At 48.1% G+C, this 24,849-nt stretch overlaps 1 protein-coding gene across 1 annotated transcript in view; it reads right to left on the reverse strand.

Moving 5' to 3' along the window:
- LOC144134595 (pecanex-like protein 4) overlaps window positions 1–24,849 on the reverse strand; it is a 155,830-nt gene that overhangs the window by 23,595 nt on the left and 107,386 nt on the right. The window contains exon 5 of the mRNA XM_077667482.1: window positions 11,793–11,982. Within this exon, the coding sequence (XP_077523608.1) occupies window positions 11,793–11,982 (190 nt within the window). The remainder of the gene's footprint in view (window positions 1–11,792; window positions 11,983–24,849) is intronic.

The following is a 24,849-nucleotide window of genomic DNA, read 5'->3' on the forward strand; positions in this document are numbered from 1 at the left end:
AGCCGCACCATTGGACAACATCGACGCCCTCCCTGTCCTGGCCAGACAGGAGTCGAGCGATGATAAAATGAGGGTCAATATCTCGCTGTCCCCATTCCCATCACATTACCCATAACCCTTCCCTCAGTCCCATTCCCACAACCTATGTCCCACCCCCTCCGCTACGTACCAGGGGAGATCAGGGGAGTCTCCCCGGGCCCGCTCCCCCGGCTGTGGGTCGCTTAGTAGCATTACCCCATTTTTTTATTTTCCCACCTGCGGGTGGCAAAAGCACAACATTGCCTTCGGGCCTTTTCATTTATATTACGATTGGGTTAAGCCTGTGATACTTTAGTGGTACAGGCAGGAGCTTATTGGTTTACGTTTTTTTATGGCAGCTCCACCATACTCTTTGTCTATCCCGCCCTCCTATTCCATGCCCCACGGACGAGTCCGACGATTCTGCTTTCCTCGGTGCTGTCACCACGTCCGCACTCGCCAGCCAACAGAGGGCCAGAGAGGGATTAATTACACCATCTGTCCAACAGAGAGTGATTAATTACACCATCTATCTAAAGGTCGCCTACGCGCGCGTCATCTGCCGCGCCAGTGCCGTGCATGGCGGAGGGGTTTTCGGTGGGTGCCGCACGATGGCGCTACGACTGCACTCCAAGCACGGAGGAAATTTACGGGAAACGCAAGGTACTCTCTAAAGTCCGACATCTGTAATTTATATGCTCATAATTATTCATGGTCGCCTCAGTGCAGATCTCGAAGATACGTTACTAAGAAACTCGTGCATTCACTAGAGGCGCCTTTTCATGTTCAAACGTCGAAGCGTTGTGGCGGAGTAGAAGCGTCCCTGTCTCGAACGCCAAAGGCACTGGTTCGGTTTCTGGCCTACACCCCGGTTTTAATGCAAAAACATTACTTGGCTGTTTTCGCGGTTTCGTGTCCACAGAAAGGGGACGCAAAACATGTCGGCATCCCTTGCGTCGTTCGGTGAAGTGTTAGGAGTAAGCGAATGGTTTTATGTGATAGAGGATGATAAAATATAGATGCGCGTAAAATTCAGCTGATGTGGATAAATTAGATAGTATAGGCGAAAAAGCCGATTAGACATCGAAATAGTGCCGGACGTCAAAACAGTCGTGGTCATCGAAATTGTGGGAAATACGCAACCAAGCCGGATGAAGGATTGAAACTGATTAAAATTTGATCAATGAACGATCATTAATCAAATAAAAAGCTTCGGTTTATTTTGAGTAATTTGGTGTGAATAAAAGCCATGGACGTAGAAGTAGTGAGAAGACATCAAAAACAAACTTCGGATGTCGAAAGAGTTAAAAAACGAAAAAGAAAAGCTTTATAAATAGAGTTAAACAGGGCAACAAAGTTTTAATTGATGTAAAAAGTAACAAAAAGAAAGTGATAAGTAATTGGAAAAATGTTGAAAAAAACGAGAAAAATCGCTTAGACATCAAAACAGTGAAGCGAAAAGAGGCGACGAGTGCGGAAGAGGTGTTAATTCTTTAGCATTCTCCCAAAGCAGGTTGCCGCAATCATCTCTAACGTTTTTATTTTATTCACTGAGCGCACGTGGATTTTTACGCAGCTCCAGAATATTTCCGACGCGCGGTGAGCACAACTATAACGACGCCGGCGGCTTTTCAGCCGAGCGAGCTGTATACGCGGTCGCGTAAAAAAAAAAAACTTTGGCTTGCCTAACCACGCTTAGCTAAGCTACACTGCAACCTTTTTTGTGCGATTTCTTCAGAACAGTAAGTCAGCTGAATTTGACGCACTCATAAATATAGTAGTGTTCTCAGCGAACATAACAAATTCACTGCTCCCGTGGTGGCTAAGTGGCTATGGCGCTGCTGACCCGAAGGACGCTGGTTCGATATCAGCTGCGGCGGTCGAATTTCTATGGAGGCGAAACTCTAGAGGCTCTTGTACTGTGCGATGTCAGTGCACGTTAAAAAATCCCATGTAATCGAAATTTCTGGAGCCCTTCACTACGACGTCGCTCATAGCCGGAGTCACTTTTGGACGTTAAACCCGCATAAACAAATACCAAATTCATTCTATTACCCATAGCTGCTAATTCATTCACATGCATACAGAACAACGGAGACTTTATGATACTGTCCTGGTGCATGCTTGCGCGGATTCGTTTAGGGTCAGAGCTTGTTGCTCGCGGTGCTCAAGACAAGATTTTAACAATGTAAGGTAAGTGCAACGAAAACCGTAGTAATCATCTTTTCCAGAAGCGTGATGCGAGTGACACGATCGAAGGTCTGAGTAGGCAAAGAATATGCCTAAAGTACACGTCCGTCGTTCAAATTATTCCAATATGATCTCCTATTTTAGCAAAGCAGCTGCTGTTGGGATGCCTTTCATGAAGTCAAATTGCAAAGACGTGATCAGTTTAGGTCTAAGTACAAATGAATACAAGCAGCTGTGTATATATATATATATATATATATATATATATATATATATATATATATATATATATATATATATATATATATATATATATATATATATATATATATATATATATATATATATATATATATAAATATCTGTTCTAAACCTCTCGAAAAAACTTGCCATATAGAGATCAATCTATAATTTCAAAGATCATTTTTATCTCAACATTAGTACAGACCTGCTACTGAGGCGGTTTGAAGTTGTTCAGGGAATGTTGCTTTACAAAAAAAAAAAAGGTTGAAAATGTGCTCTTACACTGTTGATATGAGATCTAGCACATTCTTAACCGGTCGAATAACTAACCCTTCCACATCGGTACTGTAACTGTATTAAAGGGATAAGAAAACACTACTCATTTCGTCTGCGCTAGTCGGAGCTAGAGAAGTACTAAACCGAGTGCTTTCATTTAAATAACATGAGAAATCGGGATAATGAGCAATACAGGACGCAGATTACAAATAACCATTAAATGAATACTGTGCACCTGATATTGCCATTCCATTTTGAAAGAGCTCGGTCAGTTCAATGTGGTTGCAGGCGCTCCTGGCTGAATCGCGTCTAGGCGAGATCTGATCATTTAACTGCATCTATATTGAATGGATTATGCATACACTGTCCATTTTCATAGTGCAAGAGCCTCGAAAGACGCCGGCAGTATGTTCGAAATATAAATAAATAAGGCCATTTACTTCATTTCGCTGAGTCTTAAATCGTTTGGCATCATTTGGGATTTAGTGTTAATAAATTACTTATACGAACTGTCTTAGACGCACCTTTAATCATTTCTTTGCCCTCCGTGGCTTCCCAGAGAAACGATGTTATCGTCGTTTACCTAAGACGCTATCTTAAATCTACAGAGGCCAACTAATTGTCACCAGAACTGGACGCCCTAGCTGTCAGTTGCGTGCTAGAAGGACCCTATCCTTCCCTGATGGCCCGCAATTTTCAAGAATGGAAATAAACGTCCGTTAGTGAAGGTCCCTCATTCTTCGGGAAATTGATTTCGAGGTTATATTAAGTCTGCTGCTCTTCACAGCACTCTGGATAGCCTTTCTAGTCTTGGTCTTTTGAGTGGCGGATGCCACTCAAAAGAACATTTTTTTTACAATATCATATGATGTTTAGCGCCGTTGCGACAATATCGCCGAATAACAGCGCAGGATGGTTTCTACAAGAGAGTTCTCAGCGTGCTGGAATGCACTAAACCTACGTACAAGCAGCACAGACGCTAAAAAATGAAGACCCGATTCGCAGCCACATTATTTTATCTCTCATCATCACGGCTAACAGAGGCGTTGCGTGAGGTACACGAGGGTAGATATAGAGACATACTTTCTTTCAATAAAAAATCAGTTGTCAGTAGCGCGTTGTCTTGTCCACCTTTCTTGTGATTGTCTCTTATTTTTGCGCTAACATTTGTACATAGAACTATGCACCAACTATCCCCGCAACAAGTGTTACTTGATAGAGACATACGATGGTTCGCCCTGCAACGTCAGCACTTCGAAAGAAATACTTCTTGTTCAAGTTGTACCAACGTGTTGGAAACTGCTCCTGCCACTAAGACCTTTGTCAGCGAATGAAGCTGTCAACTACGCCGCTCCAAAGTCTGTTACGCCCTATCAATGTCCACGGCTCATTGGACACTCTCGAACCGGATAATATAGGGTCATTGAAGTCGCCCAGGCGATGCAAGTACATCATAGTTGCTATTCTTTACCTCATAAAATTTGTCGAAGCAAAACCACTCCAGAGTAGAGAAGCCGCTATAGTGCAAAAGTTCGTCGACCGTAGAAAGATTTTTGAAACACAGATGTCCTGCTCCTTTCATTGGAGGCAGAAAACACAAACGATTACCCGACCGCGGCGGCTGCGTATTTATGGAGGAAAAACGCTAAGGCGCCCGTGTGCTGTGCGATGTCAGTGCACGTTAAAGATCCCCAGGTGGTCGAAATTATTCCGGAGCCCTCCACTACGGCACCTATTCTTCCTTTCTTCTTTCACTCCCTCCTTTATCCCTTCCCTTACGGCGCGGTTCAGGTGTCCAACGATATATGAGACAGATACTGCGCCATTTTCTTTCCCCCCAAAACCAATTATTATTATTATTACCCGCCGCAGTAGCTCAGTGGTTAAGGCACTCGTCTAGTGAGCCGGAGTGCCCGGGTTCAAACCCGACCGCGGCGGCTCTATTTCGATGGAGGCGAAACGCAAAAAGGCGTCCGTGTGTTGTGCGATGTCAGTGCACGTCAAAGATCCCCAGGTGCCCGACACTATTCCGGAGACCTCCTCTATGGCAGCTCTTCCTTGCTTTCTTCTTTCATTCCCTCCTTTATACCTTCCTTACGGCGCGATTAGAGTGTCTAGACAGTTACTGGGCCATTTCCTTTCCTCAAATCCAATGTTTAGGCAGTAACCGCATGAGGCGAAAATTCGCGGCGACACGCCGCGCGATGGCATCACGCGATGAGCTGAGGGCCGCCGAAGCACTGTCGCTCATCGCGTCGCCCAGGTTCTAGGTTTGCAAAAAATTTCACCCATCGCCCGGAAGTGCCGTGCGAGACTAGCCAATGACGGTAGGCCTTGGGGGCGAGTAACTTCCGATCCATCTTGCGCGCGAAAGTCCTTTTTTTTTTTCAGTGGGCTTTCCGCGCGGAGCAACAGCCGACGCATCCCTCACCAAGGCAGCTATGCAAGAATTTAATGAAATGCTCATTAATGAAGTTCAAAAGTAAAGGGTGTTGTGGGTATGTCCTACACGCACTATAAGTCGCAAGAGCGCATGAATGTCGCCTGGCGCCTCATCGCAGCGTCCCTCGGGCGCACTTTTCTGCGTCACGTGACTTTGTGTAGACTAAAAATAAAATTATTACCTAAACATATCTTTCAATGTTTTTATTGTGTTTTATCTTGTATGAAGCCTTAAGAGCGTTGTTCTACGCGTTAATTAACGCAAAATGACAACGCTGAAGCGGCCGCAATCGAGCAACACTGAAAACGCGCCGCTCCGACGCCGAGTCCCGTCGCTTCGTGCGGTTTGCGCCAGCGGCAGCGATGGGCGACGGCGGCGTCATCGCGCGACGTATCGCGAAGGAATATCGCCTCATGCGGTTACCACTTTACTCGTTCGACGACGGCCTACCTACACAGCACCGTATAGGATCAACACGCCCTTACAACTTCCTATCACCATACGGCGAATGGTCTTTCTGAGCGCGCAAACAAGACAAGCAGATGATCGCAATGACTACGGCTGGGTGAGAAGAGTGGGCTAATGTCTTCGCCCACGTGCCATTCTGATATAACACGGGATATCAAGACGCGGTTCGACACATATTGTTTTATCTGGTACATGGGAGACATCTTGTGCTTCGAATACTGTGGTGCTCTCCGCGAACGCCCTCAGAAAGCCCTAAAGCTGGACGCCGCTTGCGTAAAGATGTCCCAGGAAAAACAAAGACGTTTTCGACAAGCGATACAAGGAAGTCATGGTCGAGAAGGTTCAGATTTTGCTTCTAAAGTCTCCGCCATCGGGTCCCAAGTCGACATGGTATTTTACATTTCCGCAGAGGATTGTAGGCAGACTTACTCAGGTGAGCTACAGCTCAACGAATTCAATCTCATATATGATTCAATCTTATTTATGAAATTGGATTCATTGAACATGTAGTAAACTGGAGCCGCACCTTGGGCCAATCGCCGAGCTTCAGCTACCTGAGAACTGACTTCTTCCGCGCTAAAATGTGCACGTGTGCGGGATTTTCATACAGAGCGTACACACTGTGTGCATTATATTTTGTACGTATTTACTCATGTATCCTTTACAGCCAGTTGATCAGTTTGCATATCTTGGAAAGTGTGTTGTGGTTGTTTAGTTTTGTTTGTTCAACGGTCAGGCGACTGTCTCCAAAGCCCGGGTATGTTACGCGCCGACAGTGAAGGGGTTAGTGGGAGGGGCTTTTCCAAAGAATTTAAAATATATAAGACACCCTATACATGAACAAACACTGCCGCGCATGATGATACCTGTTCCAAAGCGTTCTGGTCGTGTATCGAGTAGCAAGCACCATGTGATGACCATATGTGCCGACGGCGGTAGCCCGAAAACTCGCAAACCAATTAGCCACAATTTCGCCTCCCTGGTAATGCGCACTGGAGCCAAAGTTGACTGGCGGAACAATGAAGGGTAATGACGACACGATTCGCGGCATAGCGCTCTTCTGCACCGCTCTGTTAGCGCAGATGACGCTCGCGTGCTCACACGGCGCATCTATTTCAAACGACAGCGTACGCCCGTTCACGGCCGGTAGACTGAATACTGCATTTTAAGAACCTATTTTTTTTCGCCGCAAACGGTAGCTTGCTGTCTGAAGGCGCGTTCACACTTGGACATTCGGCGGTGAGAGCGAGCGGAATCCGCCACCGCGGCAAAGAATGCGCCGATATACCCCTAAGAAAGCCCGATCGGTCCAGGAACGATTTCTGTCGCCGGAAAAAATTCCGCCGATTCTCATCGGCCAATAGGATATCCGGCGGTAAAGCGAGCGGAATCCGTCTCCGCGGCAAAGACTGCGCCCATATAGCCCTGGCAAAGCCCGATCGGTGGAAGCCACTCCAGCTGGAGTGGCTTCCACCTGCACGAGTAATGGCCGCAGATGGCCTGCATCCCAGTTTTGAAGGTGTGGCCATAATAGCGGGTCACCTCCAGCAGATCCTGCTCCGGAAATCTACTAGAAGGGCACAAGCAACGTGGTCTGACCATGCCCATGGCACTCCCAAAACACCCAGACCGCCACCGACGCAGAATCCATCCACTGCGACACCTGAGCCAAAGCCGCGCTACTCCCTGCGGAGCTACAAGGACTTCGTCGAAAATTCATCCAAGAACTGACTATCTGCTAAAGACCAAGGTGAACTGATTGAAACTTCTGTATCGAAAAAGTTTTTAACATTAAGAAAGGTTGTAGAAAAAAGAGCTAGATACGAACATCATGTGAAAACCTTAGACCTGTATATCCATGCAAATATCATTCCGAAAGGCATGAGAATATATTTAAAACCAGCCACATCGGACTTATCGCTTCCTCTAAAAACCCATTGGCAGGACATACTTCAGAAAGCATCAAGAGAACTAATGAATATTGTAATCCAACATGATAAGTCTTGTCTGGACGCTTTGAGGCTGAAGGAAGCTCAGCTACGCAAAGACGTTCATCTGACCGATAAGGAAACTGCACTTTTAGAGCTATTTCTAAACAAGAAACAGCGTTCACTCCTAACTCAGAGAGAGAGGAAGTTCCTTCGAGATGGGGTTCCTGCAGCTCCATTCGTCAGAATCAGAAATTTGTCAGCTCCTTTCAACCGGTAATCCAACATCTGCATCAGATATAAGAATCAGTTCACCCAATTCAGGCGCATGTCAATCAACCTTAAAAGTCACCAAATCTACACCAAACAATGTAGTTACTTTCTCGTCAGTAACTTTGTCACACGATGAGTGCATGGTGCTGTCCAAGGGCCTCAACTACCACGGTCGCCTCCAAACATTAGATCCTGGTCCAAAACATCGATCTATTACTCATTGGACACCACCTCCGCAGAGCGATAAGTGTCTAGATTTATACATAAAGGCAGTGCAAAAGGATATCCTTTCCGATTTTCAAAAACGACGCTCTTATCGCCCTAATCTCACAATGCTTGAACGCAATGCGTTGCAGGCTCTAAGCAGCCGATCTGGCATCGTAATAAAACCAGCGGATAAAGGTGGCGCCATCGTAGTTATGAATGAAAAGGATTACCTTGATGAGGCCCAAAGGCAGTTAAGTGATTCCTCATTTTACAAGGCTCTCCCTACTGATCCTACGCCAGAGTATAATAAGAAAGTTTCAGAATCTATTTTAGGTTTGGCAAAAAAAGAAGAAAATTGAGGACAAGATCGCAAAAGCTCTAATTCCGTTACATTCAAGTCCAGGACGTTTTTATCGTCTTCCAAAGATTCATAAAGAAAATAATCCGGGAACACCAATTGTCTCTGGAATTGGAACCGTTACTGAAAACATCTCGAGTTATGTCGACAGCCTAATCAGGGATATCCCTCCTTATATCCTTCCTATGTTAAGGACACCACCCATTTTTTGAGTGAAATTCTCGACTTAGTCATTCTAGATGATTCCCTACTAGTGACCCTGGATGTCGCTTCGCTGTACACCAATATACCGCATGCTGATGGCATCAACGCAGTCGTCTATGCTTATGAGCACTTAGAATCTAAACAATCGGTTGACGGCAGCACACTTGCAGAGATGTTAAAACTGATACTTGAGGTAAATAACTTCGAGTTTAATGGCCAGCACTACGTGCAAATAAGTGGAACGTCAATGGGAACCAAAATTGGACCAAATTACGCTAATATATTCATGGCTGTGCTTGAGACGAAATTCCTCAACAACTCTTCCTTTAAACCAATATTTTACAGAAGATTCATCGATGACATATTTATGGTCTGGACACATGGGGAAGAAAAACTCGTTAAGTTTATTTCGGACTTCAACAGCACTCATCCTAACATCTCGTTTTCCTCGTCGCATTCAGCCTCGACAATGAATTTTCTTGACGTCCAGGTGACCATCACGAATAACAAACTTGAGACAATAGTCTACAGAAAACCCACCGACCGTCACCAGCACCTACACTACCAGAGCAGTCACACTCGCCATTGTAAAACATCCATCGCTTACAGTCAGTCCCTACGTTTCCGTAGGATTTGCTCTAAAGAAGGCGACTCTGAATCAAACTGCGAGCAACTCCGTGTGGACCTAGCACGACAGAGGCACCCATTGTCAGTCATCGACGATTCAGTCAAGAAAGCTTCAAAGCATGACCGGCGCGAACTTATAAATGGCAAAAAGCAGCCGCGCCCGGATTATCAAGCCAATCTGGCCCTTACCCATTCGGCTTCAATACCCAATGTTAGCACAATTCTTAAAAAACACCACAACATCCTTCAACAAAGTGAAAAGATGAAAGAAGTTATCCCTGGTCCCCCACGTGTAGTGTATAGGCGCGCAAGGAACATCCGGGATATGATAACATCGTCTACAATCGGCAACCCTAGCTTCAGAGGATCCGCGCCATGCAATAAACCTCGGTGCAAACTCTGTCCGATGGTGACAACCACAACCAGTGCTAAAAGCACAGCGTCATCCTTCTCATTTCAGATAAAAGGTAACCTTTCATGCGACAGCGCTAATGTTGTCTACCTCCTGGAATGTGGCACCTGTAAAGCTGAGTACGTAGGGCAGACAGTTACACCATTCAGAATTTGCATCAACAACCACAGATCACATGTGCGGACACAGCCAAATCTCCCACTTTCAAAACACATCAACAACCTTGGGCACCCATTCGATAACTTTACAGCTATTGTACTCCAATCGGGGTTCAAAACAAATTATGACCGCGAGAGCTGTGAATCGTACCTGATTTACAAATTTAACACAGTCTCGAGCGGCATTAACGAAACAGTAGGCCGGCAATCATGCTTACACACTCAATAGATGTAACAAATAGTTATCCCACACTCCTAGAATAATAATTATCCCAGACTATCAAGAACAATTATCCCAGACTCATAGAACGGGCGGCAGCATGCATAACAAGCATAGCTTCCGACGTGTTTTCCTTTTTTCACTTGCATTGTCCCACATTTACTGATATTTTCTTTCCCCTTTTTATTATCATTCTAATCTTGTATTGTCGCGCATTGTATTATATTGTCACCCATTTGCTGCTATCCCCCCTAAACTTTTTTGCTGTCATGTCGGTCTTCGCTTCATACATTGATGAATTGTTTACTCTGAATTGTCATTTGCCTTGCGGTAGATTGTACTTCCGACTCATTGCAGTTCGTTTCTGGTGTTGAATTTATTGTTAGCCTTGTCTTTTGTCTGCGTGTGCGTGTGTACGGAGTGCCCTTCTAAGGATTGATTAGGAGCTTGTATTATTTGATTTCTCTCGTGTTGCCACAACCCTTGTCTGAATGGATATTTCCAAGTCTTGTACAATGGCTCTTCTTTCCTTTTTTCCCCTAATTTTCTTTCTTTTTCTTATTCTTTTCGTCTTTGTTTCTTTTCTCTTCTTTTTTTAGAGGCCTCGTTGGCATTCCTCTTTACCCCCCTCCCTTCCCCTCTACCAGTTCCTCTGGAATGTTGCCTTCTGCATGTACAGGGGTCAAGCCCTTCAGGCTTGTCACCAAAATACACCCTTCACCCCTTTCCAAAGCAGCCCTGAGGTGGTGGAAAAGAATCCCCCTTTTTTTCTTTTTTTTCTTTTTTTCTCTTTTTCATTTTTTTAATGTCCTATTTTGTATTCTCTCGTGTGGCCACCACCCTTCTCTGAATGCATATTACCAAGCCTTGTACAATGGCTCTTCTTTCGTTTTTTCACTACTTTCCTTTTTTTCTCTTTTTTTCGTCTTTTTTCTTTATTAGAGACCTCGTTTGCATTCCTCTTTACTAGCCCTCCTTCCCCCCCCCCCTACCAGTTTCTCTGGAATGTAGCTTCCTCCTTGTACAGGGGTCGAGCCCTTCACGCTTGTCACCAAAATCCTGAGGAGCGACACCTCGATGGCCTTTTCAAGGCCGCCCTGAGGTGGTGGGAAAGAATCACCCTTTTTTATATTTTTATTATCTTAATCTTATTGTTCCTTTGTTATTAAAAAAATGGCCTCTCCGGAACACCTGCACCGATTCTCTCTCTTCCTTTGTTAAAAAAAATGTCTCTTCCCTCTCCCCCAAGTGTTCTGAACTCGTGTTTTGCTGTAAACTTGCAAACTTTGTACCTCGCGCATTCTCTATAAAAACTGCGTGTTTCAAACGCTGTACTACACTCGAAAAAGGCTGGTCCTCCAGCCGAAACGTCGTGAATTAAATCCTGTTATGTTTCTTCAATTCTTGGTGATTATATATATATATATATATATATATATATATATATATATATATATATATATATATATATATATATATATATATATATATATATATATATATATGTCATTCTGCAGACATCACGCAGCGAAATGTCAGTTTAAAAGTTAGCGCGCGTCCATGCCTCGTCACTTTTTCGTTTCAACGCTGCGTTTTCTTCTCATGTAGGAATCACCAGCTTGCCCAACTCTATTCCCTCCATGACGATGTCAGCCAGCGAAAGGTAAAGGTGGTAAGGAGGCAAATAACGGCCACCTTTTCCAACCATGAAGCAGCAGACATATTTTGGCTGCTGCCCAGGGTTCCCAGCAGAGGCGAACCGTGTACCTGTACTGGGTCGTAGGCCAGGTGCAGCAGGTGCGGGGTGTGAGCCCGCAGCGCCTCGTGCCACGCGGGACTCTGCCGCGCTCCGTCCAGGTGCCAGTTGTTGCGCAGCTCAACCAGCTCGTCCAGCAGCTCCTCGTCACCGGACGCGGGGCCGACCATCACCTTGTCCATGCACAGCTTTGTGCTGTACCTGTACGGAAGGCAGCATCATTCTTAATCTGCTGTCATTGCCGGACCCACCGGGGGAAAAAAACGTCAGGCGTCGCACTTTTGTGTACAGTTGCCACCTCTCACCTGACCGGTGGCGAATTGAGGAGAGAGAAACTCCCCTCTCTGCTTGTAGAGGAGAAGTGAGAGAGGCCGGAAGGTGGCTGCCACGAGAAGCCCAAGCATAAAATTTAAGGGAGACTTCATCACATTTCGCGCGTTGAGAATATGACCGCATCAAAGGCTGAAGTCCGCCTGGCCTGCTTCCCCTCCTTCTGTCATTGCTACATGTCATTGCTGTGCATAGGCCCAGCCCGTATACAGCCGCCGCTGCTCTACCTTCAGCGACTCTACCTCCTCATCTAGCGGGAATTTTCCCCTAAAGTGCACACACGCGGCCTTCATTCTAACTCCATTCCAACTTGACACTCGGGGCTGTCTATAGACACGACTGCTCACAGTCACACGCACCTGCCAACTGCCGTCGCGCTCAGCCACGTCACGCGGCCTGTTAACCTGTCAGCTGCGCGCGCACCTTCCAGCGCACCTGTCATCACGGCAGTGCCTCATAGTGTCATGACATGAACCACCACGTCGACCAATCAGCGAACTTTACGACAGACGACGCGAGACGCCTCCAGGCTTTTTCTCCGATTAGGCTTCTGTTGCTATCGCAATAAAACCTTGCGCCGTAAAATTTATACCGACTGACCAAACATGAACGGCAGTTTACCAATATTCCCCAAGAGAAAAGGATACAACAGCTGTATCTTACCGGAACTCAACTACGGGGCTGAAAACTAAAGCGTAACGAAAAGGGTCAAGCTCTAATTGACGACAACGCAGCGAGGTATGGAAAGGAAAATGATACGGGCAGGAAGATGGAAGTGTGGGCAAGAGAACAAACGCGGGTTAATGACATCCTAATCGGAATCAAGAAAATTCGTTTCTTTTTATGGGTATTAACGTCCCAAAGCGACTCGGGCTATGAGGGAGGCCGCAGTAGAGGACTGCGGATAATTTCGTTCTGCTGGGATTCCTTAGCTCGCGCTGCCATCACACAGTACACGAGCCTCTATCATTTTTCCTCCATCGAAATGCGACCGCCGCGGCTGGGATCGAACCCGCGTCCTTCCGGTCAGCAGCCGAGCACTATAACACTAAGCCACCGCTGTGACTCTCCATAAAATGCAGTCGAGTGTGTATATAGAACTTCCTATTCAATGCCAAATATAAAGAGCTCTTACCAGTGCTGCTTCTTGTGGTGTGTTTTTTGTCTTCTGTCCTCTTTCCAGCTCTGAAATTTACCGCTGTGTCGGTTCTATAATGTCGCATACTTTCAACAAGTTAGACAATCGGTAAAGCTTAGTACTGCTTGGCACCACAAGGCACCGCTTGGCCTCATACTGTCCGTGCAACAGTTACTGCTATCAGTCACTTTAAATCTGAGTTGCTGTCAAACCTTCCTTCCTCGCCATATTTCGCCGCTGCTAATTAGATCTTTGGAGCTCGGAACGAGAACTTGCGGAGAAAGAAATTTCGGTCGGAAGCTACGCGAAGTGATGCGCGGCTGCTTGCATAGCAAATGTCCAGACGGTGTGCTATTTTTAAGAGCCTTTTTACGGCTATCATTTGACTCGGCCGTGTACTCAGGGAATGGCTTGAGGGCGAATACAATCGAATTAAGGAAGCGCAGCCAACGGCTACTGAGTAAAGCTATCGAGGGCGCACAGAAACTTTGTAGCTGAAGAGAAACAGCTTTCCTTTGCAGCTGTTGGTTGCACTTCGGTGGTTGCTGATGTGTAAATGCTCAATACGTTGCTCTTCCATGCTCAATTGCTTGAATGGACTCTTAAGCACTCAACCAGGGTTTTCTTCTGACCAGCGGGCGGGATGGGTTTCCAATCTGCAGTTGGCAGCATTCCCATCGTCTGCTCTCTCCCTTCAGTGTAGAATATAAGCGATGAATGAAAATTGTAGGGAACACTTGAGCTCCGCCTTAAGGTTATGGAGCGATAGCGTTGAGTTAATTCCTATATATGTGGAATTGGTCATTCTCTACTGACATTCACAGATCGCTGGGTAGAGTAGAAACATTTATTGTTAAATCAAAACGAAGACGAAGTCTTCTATTGCGGGCGGTGTCCTTATTTTAGGACTCTAAACGCCATGGCTGTTTCTCTTGCCTGCCACAGCACGTTACACTGGATCTTCAGGTCAGAGCTCGACGGAGCGGCCTCCCCTCTGCAGCCCCACGGGACGTGGTATGCTGCAGGTCTCTCGTCGCACCACGGGCATGCGTCTTTGTAGTGCTCAGAGAATACTATACCTTATAAATTTGGGAAGGCTTTGGTTTGGAGTTGCCTCCAGCCCCTAGCCTCCTTTGCTCTCAGCCTCTTGTGTGTGTGTGTGGGGGGGGGGGAGTTGACGCATTGATCGAAAGTATTATAATCTGGTGTTGTACTGGTGTGACGTCTAGTTGGGCGGAGTGAGTCTGTGTAGCCTCCTTGGTTTGTATGTCGTTGCGATCTCGTTGCCCTCGAACCCTGAGTGCGCTGGTATCCAGGTGATTTGGTGCTTGAGAGATGGGTTCGAGAGCTGGTGCAGTTTTTCAGTTTGTGCAGCCTCTTATATATTCCTCCTCCCAAGAGGAGCTGACATGCCGCCAGCGAGTCGGTGATTATGCGTAGTTCTTGGTTTGTGACATCCCTGCGATGATTGGCTAATGCTATAGCTGCGCTTTCTGCCGTGAGTATCACGCTCGTGATTTTTTGAATATTGGCGTTCACTGCAGCCGCCACTGCTCCAGCCTGGACTTGCTTGGGTACATAGCTGCGTCTACATGGATTGCCATAGGGCTCCATTCCACTGTTCGGCGTATGTAGTCTATCCGGGCTTTTCTTGTGCCTTCACTTGTTTGGGCTGACATATTCTTCGGCATTGGGGCAACATGTTCCCGTGCCCTGTATTCTGGTGACACATTCTTTCTGGATTTGTTAAGCTGTAGGTCTGCAGGACGGAGCTATCAAAGTTAATAAATAAGCGCAAGGTAGCCGACATAAGGAAGTTTAATATGGAGAGAATCGAGCATGCTATAAAGAACGGAGGTAGCCTAAAAACAGTGAAGAGGAAACTAGGCATAGGTAAAAACCAGATGTATGCATTAAGAGACAAGCAGGGCAATGTCATTAGCAATATGGATAAGATAGTTAACGTAGCCGAAGAGTTCTACACAGACCTGTACAGTAGTCAATGTAATCAGAGCGCTAATGAGAAAGACAGCAGTGCACAGCAATGCGTCATCCCACCAGTAACGAAAGATGAAGTACAGAAAGCCTTAGAAGCAATGAAAAGGGGGAAAGCAGCTGGGGAGGATCAGGTAACAGCAGATCTGTTGAAGGATGGAGGGGACATCGTGCTAGAAAAACTAGCCACCCTGTATACGCAATGCCTTATGACCTCAACTGTACCAGAAGCTTGGAAGAATGCAAACATTATCTTAATTCATAAGAAGGGAGACGCCAAGGACTTGAAAAATTACAGGCCGATCAGCTTACTATCCGTTGCCTACAAAGTATTTACTAAGGTAATCGCTAATAGAGTCAGGGCAACGTTAGACTTTAATCAACCAAATGATCAGGCAGGCTTTCGTAAAGGATATTCCACAATAGATCATATTCACACTATCAATCAGGTGATAGAGAAATGCGCTGAATATAACCAACCTCTATATATGGCTTTCATTGATTACGAGAAAGCATTCGACTAAGTGGAAACCTCAGCAGTCATACAGGCATTGCGTAATCAGGGGGTAGAAGAGCCTTATGTCAAAATACTGGAAGATATATATAGCAACTGCACAGCTACTATAGTCCTCCATAAAGTCAGCAATAAAATTCCAATAAGGAAGGGCGTCAGGCAAGGAGACACGATCTCGCCAATGCTGTTCACCGCATGTTTGCAGGAGGTATTTCGAAGCCTGAATTGGGAACAGTTGGGAATAAGAATAAATGGAGAATACCTAAATAATCTGCGATTTGCTGATGACATTGCCTTGCTGAGTCACTCAGGAGGTGAACTGCAAATCATGATCAACGAGTTAGACAGGCAGAGCAGATCGATGGGACTAAAAATTAACATGCAGAAAACCAAGGTAATGTTCAACAGCCTAGCAAGGGAACAACAGTTCACAATTGGCAGCGAGAGCCTAGAAATTGTGCCGGAATACGTCTACTTAGGGCAGGTAGTGACAGCTGATCCAGATCATGAGAGGGAGATAACTAGAAGGATAAGAATGGGCTGGAGCGCATATGGCAAATTCTCGCAGATCATGAGTGGCAGTTTACCAATTTCCCTCAAGAGAAAGTGTACAACAGCATAATCTTACCGGTACTCACCTACGGGGCAGAAACGTGGAGGCTAACGAAAAGAGTTCAGCTTAGGTTAAGGACAACGCAGCGAGCCATGGAAAGAAAAATGATAGGTGTAACGTTAAGAGATCGGAAGCGGGCAGAGTGGGTGAGGGAACAAACACGGGTTAATGACATCCTAGTCGAAATCAAGAGAAAGAAATGGGCTTGGGCAGGGCATGTAATGCGAAGGCAAGATAACCGCTGGTCCTTAAGGGTAACGGAGTGGGTTCCAAGAGAAAGTAAGCGTAGCAGGGGGCGGCAGAAGGTTAGGTGGGCGGATGAGATTAAGAAGTTTGCAAGCAAAGGGTGGATGCAGCTGGCAAAGGATAGGGTTAATTGGAGAGACATGGGAGAGGTCTTTGCCCTGCAGTGGGTGTAGTAAGGCTGATGATGATGATGATGTGGTCTGCAGGATAGCATACTTCAGTTACTTTCCGCCTGCCTGTCTCTGTTTTGAGAAGGCGCTCTGTCCGAGATATTAGGGCGCCTTCCTGTATCTCTTCGAAGGTGTTGTGAATGCCTACGACTTCCAGCCTGTCATTGGCGGTGTAGGGTGGTAGACACAGGGCATTGTTGCATGCTGTCCTAGTCATTGCTTTGAGCTTGTTTAGTTCTTACTTGAGGAGAGAGATGAACGGTAGACTGTATGACACTCCGCTGATGACCAGTGCCCCCTGCACTAGTCTGACCGTGTCTTCCTCTCTCACTCCTTTCCGTGTTCTTACCACTTGCGTATCATTCTTCGAACTTGAGTGGTCGACGTTTTTAGTAGTTTGATTTCGTGCGTGGCTTTTATGTCGCTTTCCCACCACAGTCCCAGGATTCTTATGAGCGGTACGTACTTCCCGTACATGCTCTCCTCGAAGTATTATGTTAATGGGGTCAGTATTCCTGTAGTTTTAACCATTTATACGGGTGACCTCCGATTTCTCCGGAGAGCAGTTGAGCCCGCACCTCCTGGCTGTCTCCTCGACGCAGATCTCTGAGAGTCCTCATACCACTGCGCCGGCGGTGGCGCCGCGGTTAAGCGATGCGCCATTGCCCTGCGATGACAGGTGCTGGCACCGGTGGGGCTTATGTTACCCGGGTTGCTCTTCCGGTGCACTCTCTCGCAGGTGAGGCACCTGCCACCTATGTTGCTTCCCTGGGGATTTTTCGTGGACACTTCGCTCATGGTCAACGACGAAGACGACGACGCCGGCGAGGCGGGCGAGGCCGGCGCAACGCTATAGCTCTTTCACCACCTTGGAATGAGCTGAGTCTCAGTTCAGAAACTTTTGTTGGCACATCCAGCAAAGATGGCCGCCGCAGAACGTCATCTTGAGATCTTCTATAAAAAATAAACTGAGCCGCCGGGATGGCTCAATGGTTCTGGTGCTCGGCCAGTGACCAGAAAGACGCGGGTTCGATACCACCCGCGGCAGGTGCGCGCATTTCGAAGGAGGCGAAATGATAGAGGCCTGTACACTGTGCGATGTCACTGCACGATAAAAAAGCCCAGTTGGCTGAAATTACCCGGAGGTGTCCCTCATAGCCAGAGTCTCTTTGGAACGTAAACCCCGATAAAGCCATAAAAACGGAACTCCTGACTGTTACGCTCCTATCCAGAATACCAAGATTCTCGATAGGAGTGGGAATGAAAAGGTTGGGCTATTGCTAGGAGCATACCATATCAAAAAGCTGTCTGATAGTTGCATGAGTGATACACCTGCACACATTTCTTCTGCTGAATTTTACATTTGAATACCAAAACACTACTCCGGACGTACCAACCCCAAGCTACAATCTTCTCATCTTGTCTTATACTTCTTCTCTTCTGCTCCGAACTATCCCGAGCTTACCCGAGTTACTCGGGTAAGCTCGGATAAATTCGGAGAAGCGTCGCGTAAGCAGCAGCCAGCGGTAGGAAGCTCGGGTAAGTACGGAGGGGCGTCGCGCCAGCTGTACCCAATAGGTGCAGGGCGTCGCGCCACCTAGGTCACGTAACCTTGTGGCGTCATCACAACCTGCCTTAACACGTGGCAGTTAAATTAATTAGTACCCTCAAGAGGTTTCTCGGGAAGAGCAATATGGGCCGTGCAATCCCTGCCGATGGCTGAGTGAAAACAGCCACGTGCCAGCGCTGTGGCGCCAGTGCAGTGGCGCATCGCTTATCCTCTGCGCCACAGCGCTGGTAGTGGGAGGACTCGCCGCTATCTACGAATGTTAAGCAGAGAACGACGAAGTCTCCATATATGGGCATTAACCCGACAAAGCTATCGCGTCCCACCATTAGGGGCGGAGCATAAGTGCACCATCCAATTGAAAAATGAACACCTGCTTTCGCACGCCTACTCGGTTTAACTGCGTTAAACCCCTACCACTTAGTGAAATCGTATTGTTAAAAGCAGCTATTGCTTTACTGTGTTCTTCAACTGTCCATCCCCGCGCATGCTCGCTTTTCCCATTATCATCATCATCATCAGCAGCAGCAGCAGCAGCAGCCTGACTGGACCCAGGTGCAGGGCGAAAGCCTCTCCCATGTCTCAATTAACCCTGCCTTTGCAAGCTGCGGCCATCACATCTGCGAAAACTTCTTAATCTCAGCCGCCCACATAATTGTCTGCCGCCCCCTGCTGCGCTTGCCTTCTCTTAGAATCCACTCCGTTGCCCTAAAGGATCGGCGGCTATCACGCCTTCGCATTACACATGCCCTGCCCAAGCCCATTTCTTCCTCTTTATTTTGATTAGGATGTCATTAACTAGCGTTTACCTTACCCACTCTTGTGATGAACCAGTTTTTTAAAATGGCCCTGGGTCCACACTGGGCATGAGGAGATTGATGCACAGACTCCAAAATGATTTTGAAGTGATTTAATTAAAGCATCTGGCTCAATGCCGCTTACGGGACAGAAGCTGGGCTCGTCGTCGCCGGGGCTGAGTCAGCGTGGTGTGGCACGGGCTCGATGAATGGCTGGTTGTCTGCAGCGGCCGGGCTGGGAGTTCCTCGTGGCTGTGCTGCCCTCGTTCTCGGCTGGTCGTTGGATGAGCTGCCAGGCGCGGAGGCGCGTTGGCGAAGGTCGAACGTTAGCGACGGCTAGACCCCGGGCTCAGGTCAATGCGCAGCCCCAGTCTTCTGCTTCGCTCCGTCTCCGGCCCTCACGTCCACTCGCCCCGATCGCTCTCCCCCTTCCTCCCGTCGGATTCCGCTTTTAAAGCCTTTGCTTCTTTCTTCAGCCGTGGCCGCGCCTTTGTCCACTCCCCCGTGGCTCTCGAGGGGTGCATAATGACGGGGACACTCAAGCGTCGTTCGACAGGGCCGTCGACGGTTACCATATATGGTCATGTTTCTCCGCCACAACCAAATATGGTCATGTCTCTCCGCTGCGACCCGACGCCAGGACGGCGCGGCCAACCGTCTCCAGGAAAAGTCACTGACCGGCTCGCCGTGGCACCGGTGCATGTGCACGAATCGTCACATCCGCTCCTTCTTAAAAGGAATGTTCATTGAACACTAGGAATTCGTCATACACACACACGCGCACACACACACGCCGCGCTGTTCGGGCCAGTATCCCGCACAAGTCGCTCCTTTCTTCCCCACGAGCACCGAGCCAGAGCGGAGTTTCAGAACAATTCTTCACCGTAGATACCACTCGAGTGCACAATGTAAGACCATAATTAACAGTATGTACAACATGTCAAACAAGAGAACGAACAAAAAATGAAACTAAACGAAGCGCACTTGTAATATACAAAACAAGGAAATGTAGTCTTAGCGAGGTACCTCCCTGTCCACTACTCGGTCACGGAGGTAGTACCTAGCGGCTGGAATACGTCTGCCAGATTGGAATGCCTCCTCCTCGAGAAGGACGCCTCCGAGCTGCGACTGCATGAAGTGTTCCAGTTCATCACATGGACTGAAATTTTTGTGCCGGCCGCTCTGACCGCTTTTCTGCAATGCAGGGTTATTTACAATGGCGGGCTCCGTGCGAAGGTTATCCTCCCCCTCCTGTTCCCTTGAGGCAGCCGTCTCAGAAAGAGGCGAGCATGTTGGTGCTTGCTTTAACCGGTTAGCATGGACCACAGCGGTTGAGGCCCCTGCGATCTCCCGAATCCGAAAATTAACCGGCGATAGCTGCTCTACTATGCGGTAAGGTCCTTTCCATTTGGGCGTTAACTTACGGGCAAGCCCTGCCTTGACCTGCACACACTCAAGGTATACGCGGTCTCCCAACCTGAAAGGAACCGCCCTAGCCCTAGCGTCGAACCGCCTTTTTCCTTTGTCGGCTGCTTCCCGTAATGCTTCGGCTGTTACGTCATGGGCCACTTGCAATCGAGACGTCAGTTCGGCTCCATAATCATCTAGTGACCCGTATGGCACCCGTCTCTGTCCATCAACCACCGCATTCGGTGTGTCTGGGTCGCGACCGTACAAGAGGTAGAAAGGGGAGTCACCGGAGCTCTCGTGCACCGCCGTGTTGTAAGAAAAAACAGCAAACGGTATCCAGAGGTCCCAATCCTGTTGGTCTCGCGAAACATAATGGGATAACAGTTTGCTTCCTGTTTGATTAAGCCTCTCCACAGCACCGTTACAAGCCGGGTGGTAAGGGGTGGTCTGTCTTTTGTCAATTCCCAGAAGGTTATACACATCTTTTATCAACCTCGACACAAAATTTGACCCTTGATCCGTTAACAACTGCCGCGGAACGCCATGCCGCAGAACCACTGTTTCTACAAAGGCACGTGCCACAGTTTCTGCTTTTTGGTCGGGCAGTGCTGTAATCTCAGCATACTTCGTTAGGTGGTCAACGCACACCAGTACATATTTGTTTCCTGTTGTCGTAGTCGGAAGTGGGCCTAGGATATCCATGCCAACCCTCTCAAAAGGCGTCGAGACTTCCTCGAATTCCTGAAGGGGGGCCGGCCTGCGGTTTTTCGAAGTTTTTCTTTCCAGGCCAGAACGCTAGTTAGCGCAGTACTCTTTAATATCTGAACGCATGCCCTGCCAATAGTAGTAGCGCTCCAACCTCCTTTGCGTCTTCATTACTCCAAAATGGCCCGCGAATGGGGCATCGTGAAAAACCCTCAAGACCTGCGGCACCATTGACTTTGGTACCACCACTCTTTCCCACACCTGGCTAGCCTTCCTTCCTGACCGCGTAGGCCGGGTGCGCTTTCGTAGGGTTCCTTCGTTGTCAACAAAGTAACAATTGTCGGGATCCCGGGCGATCCCCCCAGAAATGGCATGAAATGTTTTCTCTAGCCCTTTGTCCTTTCGCTGCTCGGTGCGGAGATCATTTGTATCTATGGCCGGACAAAACTCATTCACGGTGCGTACCAGGTTAGCTCGACTTAATGCGTCCGCGTTAGTGTGCACCTTGCCTGGCTTGTGTTCTATCTCGAAATCGTATTCCTGAAGTTGCAGATTCCAGCGCGCGAGGCACGAGCTCGGATCCTTCACGTTTAGAAGCCACTTAAGGGGTTGGCAGTCGGTCACTAGCCTGAATCTGTGGCCATAGAGGTAGCACCGAAAGTGCCGCACGGCCCAAACCACTGCAAGACACTCCCGCTCAGTGGCACTGTACCGCTGCTCGACTGGACTGAATTGCCGGCTCGCGAACGCGATAGGGTGCTCCTTGCCGTCAAAATTCTGAGACAGCACTGCACCCGCTGCAAACTCCGAGGCGTCAGTCGCTACAATGAAAGGCTGGCTGAAGTTTGGATATCCTAGCAAGGGAGCGGTTATTAATTTTTCCTTTAGTTCTTCGAACGCCACCTCGGCCTCCTCCGACCATACGAACTCTATGTTTTTTGCTGTTAGTGCAGTCAATGGCTTTGCGATTCGGGCGAAATCTCGCACATGCCTTCGGTAGTATCCGACTAAGCCAAGAAACTCGCGAACGCCTCGAACTCCAGTTGTTCTAGGGAAGTCGCGGACGCTACTTAACTTTCCCGCTTCAGGTTCTACGCCGTCTGCGGAAACGATATGTCCAAGGTATTTGACCTGCCGCTGTAGAAGTTGGCACTTTGAAGGTTTCAATTTTAAGCCAGCAGCTCGCAATCTGACCAGCACTTCCTCAATGGCCTCCAAGTGTTCGGCAAAGGTGCTGCTGTAAATTATTATATCGTCCATGTAGACGAAGCACCTCTTTCCCAGCAAACCGGCCAAGATTACGTCCGCAGTTCTCTGCCAGACTGCAGGGCTGTTAATAAGTCCCATCGGCATGCGTCTCCACTGAAAGTGGCCAGACGGGGTGTTAAATGCGGTTTTGTCGACATCGTTTGGATCCATTTCGATCTGCCAGAACCCCGATGCGAGGTCGACAACTGTAAAATACTTGGCTGACCCAAGCTGCGCGAGGGTTTCCTGCACCTGTGGCAGCGGGTAGGGATCTATCCTTGTAATGGAATTCAATCGCCGGTAGTCTATTACCAGTCGAAATGAACCATCGGGTTTCTCAACTAGAAGTGCCGGTGCCCCCCACGGCGACTTGGAATGCTCAACAATGCCTTTGTCGATTAGCTTTTGGACCTGCCTATCCATTTCCTCTCTTTGTGAGTAGGGAATTCTATAGGCCCGTTGGTACACTGGTGGCGAGTCGCCAGTCGTAATGCGGTGTTTAATCACTCCGCACTTTCCCAGGTCTAGCTTCGATGCAGCGAACACATCCGAGTAGCGCTGTAGGAGACCCTCAACTCTTCCTCGCTCTTTGCAGTCGATGTGAGAGAGGTCAAACTGCAGGTTCCCTTCTTTTCCTTTCGTTTCATTGACGAGGCCCGTAGTGCAAATCGGGGTACCCTGCTCATCTACCTCAGCCGTGGAGAATGTAGCTATGTTTTTGTTTTTCGGCAGGTGAAGCTCTTGTTGCGAGTAGTTACATAAGCGGACGGGAACCCTTTTCTTTGAGTCAACCGTGACCAAACAGCCCGCCACACTCAGTCCTATTGCGAGCCCCTCTATAGGTTCAACGACTCCTATGTGTCCCTCATCAATCTGAGCTGACATCGTTCCCACACAGATTATCTCTGACCGAGACGGCACCACTGTTTCTCTCGTCCTAACACTAACGCCCGCGTGTGTTAGCGAGCCCTGTTTCGCGCTCTGTTCCCCACAGTCCACTCGTGCAACGTACTCGGCCTCTCGATTTGCTAATGGGACCAAAGCCCCGCGACAGGAAAGGCAGCTCTGGCTTAATATAAGATCGATGCCATGCTGCCGTAACAGGTCCTGACCTACGAGGCCCGATATACCATCCGGCAACGACACAGCATCGGAACAAATGTAGCTGGGATGGTCAAAACTTTCGTTCCCGATTGTGAAGCGCAAAAGGTACAGTCCTCCCGTGCCGAGGTCAGCTCCTGTGATGCCCACAAATCTTACTTTCGGAGATTCTCGGGCCTCATGCACCTGCCTGTATCCCTTCCCTGTCAGCAGATCAAAAAACTTTTGCTTAAGGAGCGTTATCCGGGAGCCAGTGTCAACCAACAGATTGCAAGTGACCCCGTTTACCACGAATTTGGCAATCGGGCAGGATTCTCCAAAAACGCTTACAATAGCACAGCTATTACTGCTCTCCCCCCAAACCGGCGCGGCTGAGGGGGACTCTACGCGTTTTTTGGCACAATATATCTTTGTTCCATCCCCGTGTAGGTCGGCGCGAGCTGCTGCCCATTTGGCGTACCAGATTCGCGGTTTAGCTCGGGACAGTGTCTGGCAACGTGTCCGTACCCTCTGCAAGCATAACAGCGAACCTGCCTCCTTTCACGGTTCCGGAAATTGCCCCTGTTATTCAACTGTAGGCCTTCCGCGAGGAGCGCCTCCAGCCGGTCTAGCCTATCGGTCAACTGAGTAACATTTGCGTCGGAGCTTGCACTTTTTGGCTCTGTTACAAGCCGCACCTTCTCCTCACTGGAGACAAGCAACTCATTACGCTCCTCGTCTACAGCTGCCTCTACCGCTCCCTCAAAAGTAGACGGCGCCTTAGACAGAACAAACCTACGCACCGGATCCCTGAAGCCAGTGATGAACTGGGACGTCATCTGCTCCAGAAGCAGCTCTCTGGCGTGCTTTTGCTTCGAACTATCAGGCCCCGGTTCTCGCGCTAGGGTTTCGTTCCCAAGGAAGCGAAGGCGGGAGGCAAACGCGCGTGCGTCTTCTCCCGGCTTCTGCCGAGCGTCGAGGAACCGCCTGAGCTTTACGCTAGAAGGTTCCCTGTCAAAATATTTAAACGCTAGCTTTTTAAATTCAGCCAACGTGCCCGCCTTCCTGACTCCCTCATCTCTCCAGGCAAAATCATGTGCTGCCCCTGACATGCGACATTTCGCCATTCCCAGCTGTTCTGCATCCGTTAACCCGCCCATTTTGCACACCTGCTCCAACATGTCAAAAAATTCAATAGACGGCCCCTGACCGTCGCCAGTGAATCTCTCTACCATGTTTGCTAATGCAAGTACGC

This window comes from Amblyomma americanum, chromosome 5, assembly GCF_052857255.1.
Source record: "Amblyomma americanum isolate KBUSLIRL-KWMA chromosome 5, ASM5285725v1, whole genome shotgun sequence".
Taxonomy (NCBI): domain Eukaryota; kingdom Metazoa; phylum Arthropoda; class Arachnida; order Ixodida; family Ixodidae; genus Amblyomma; species Amblyomma americanum.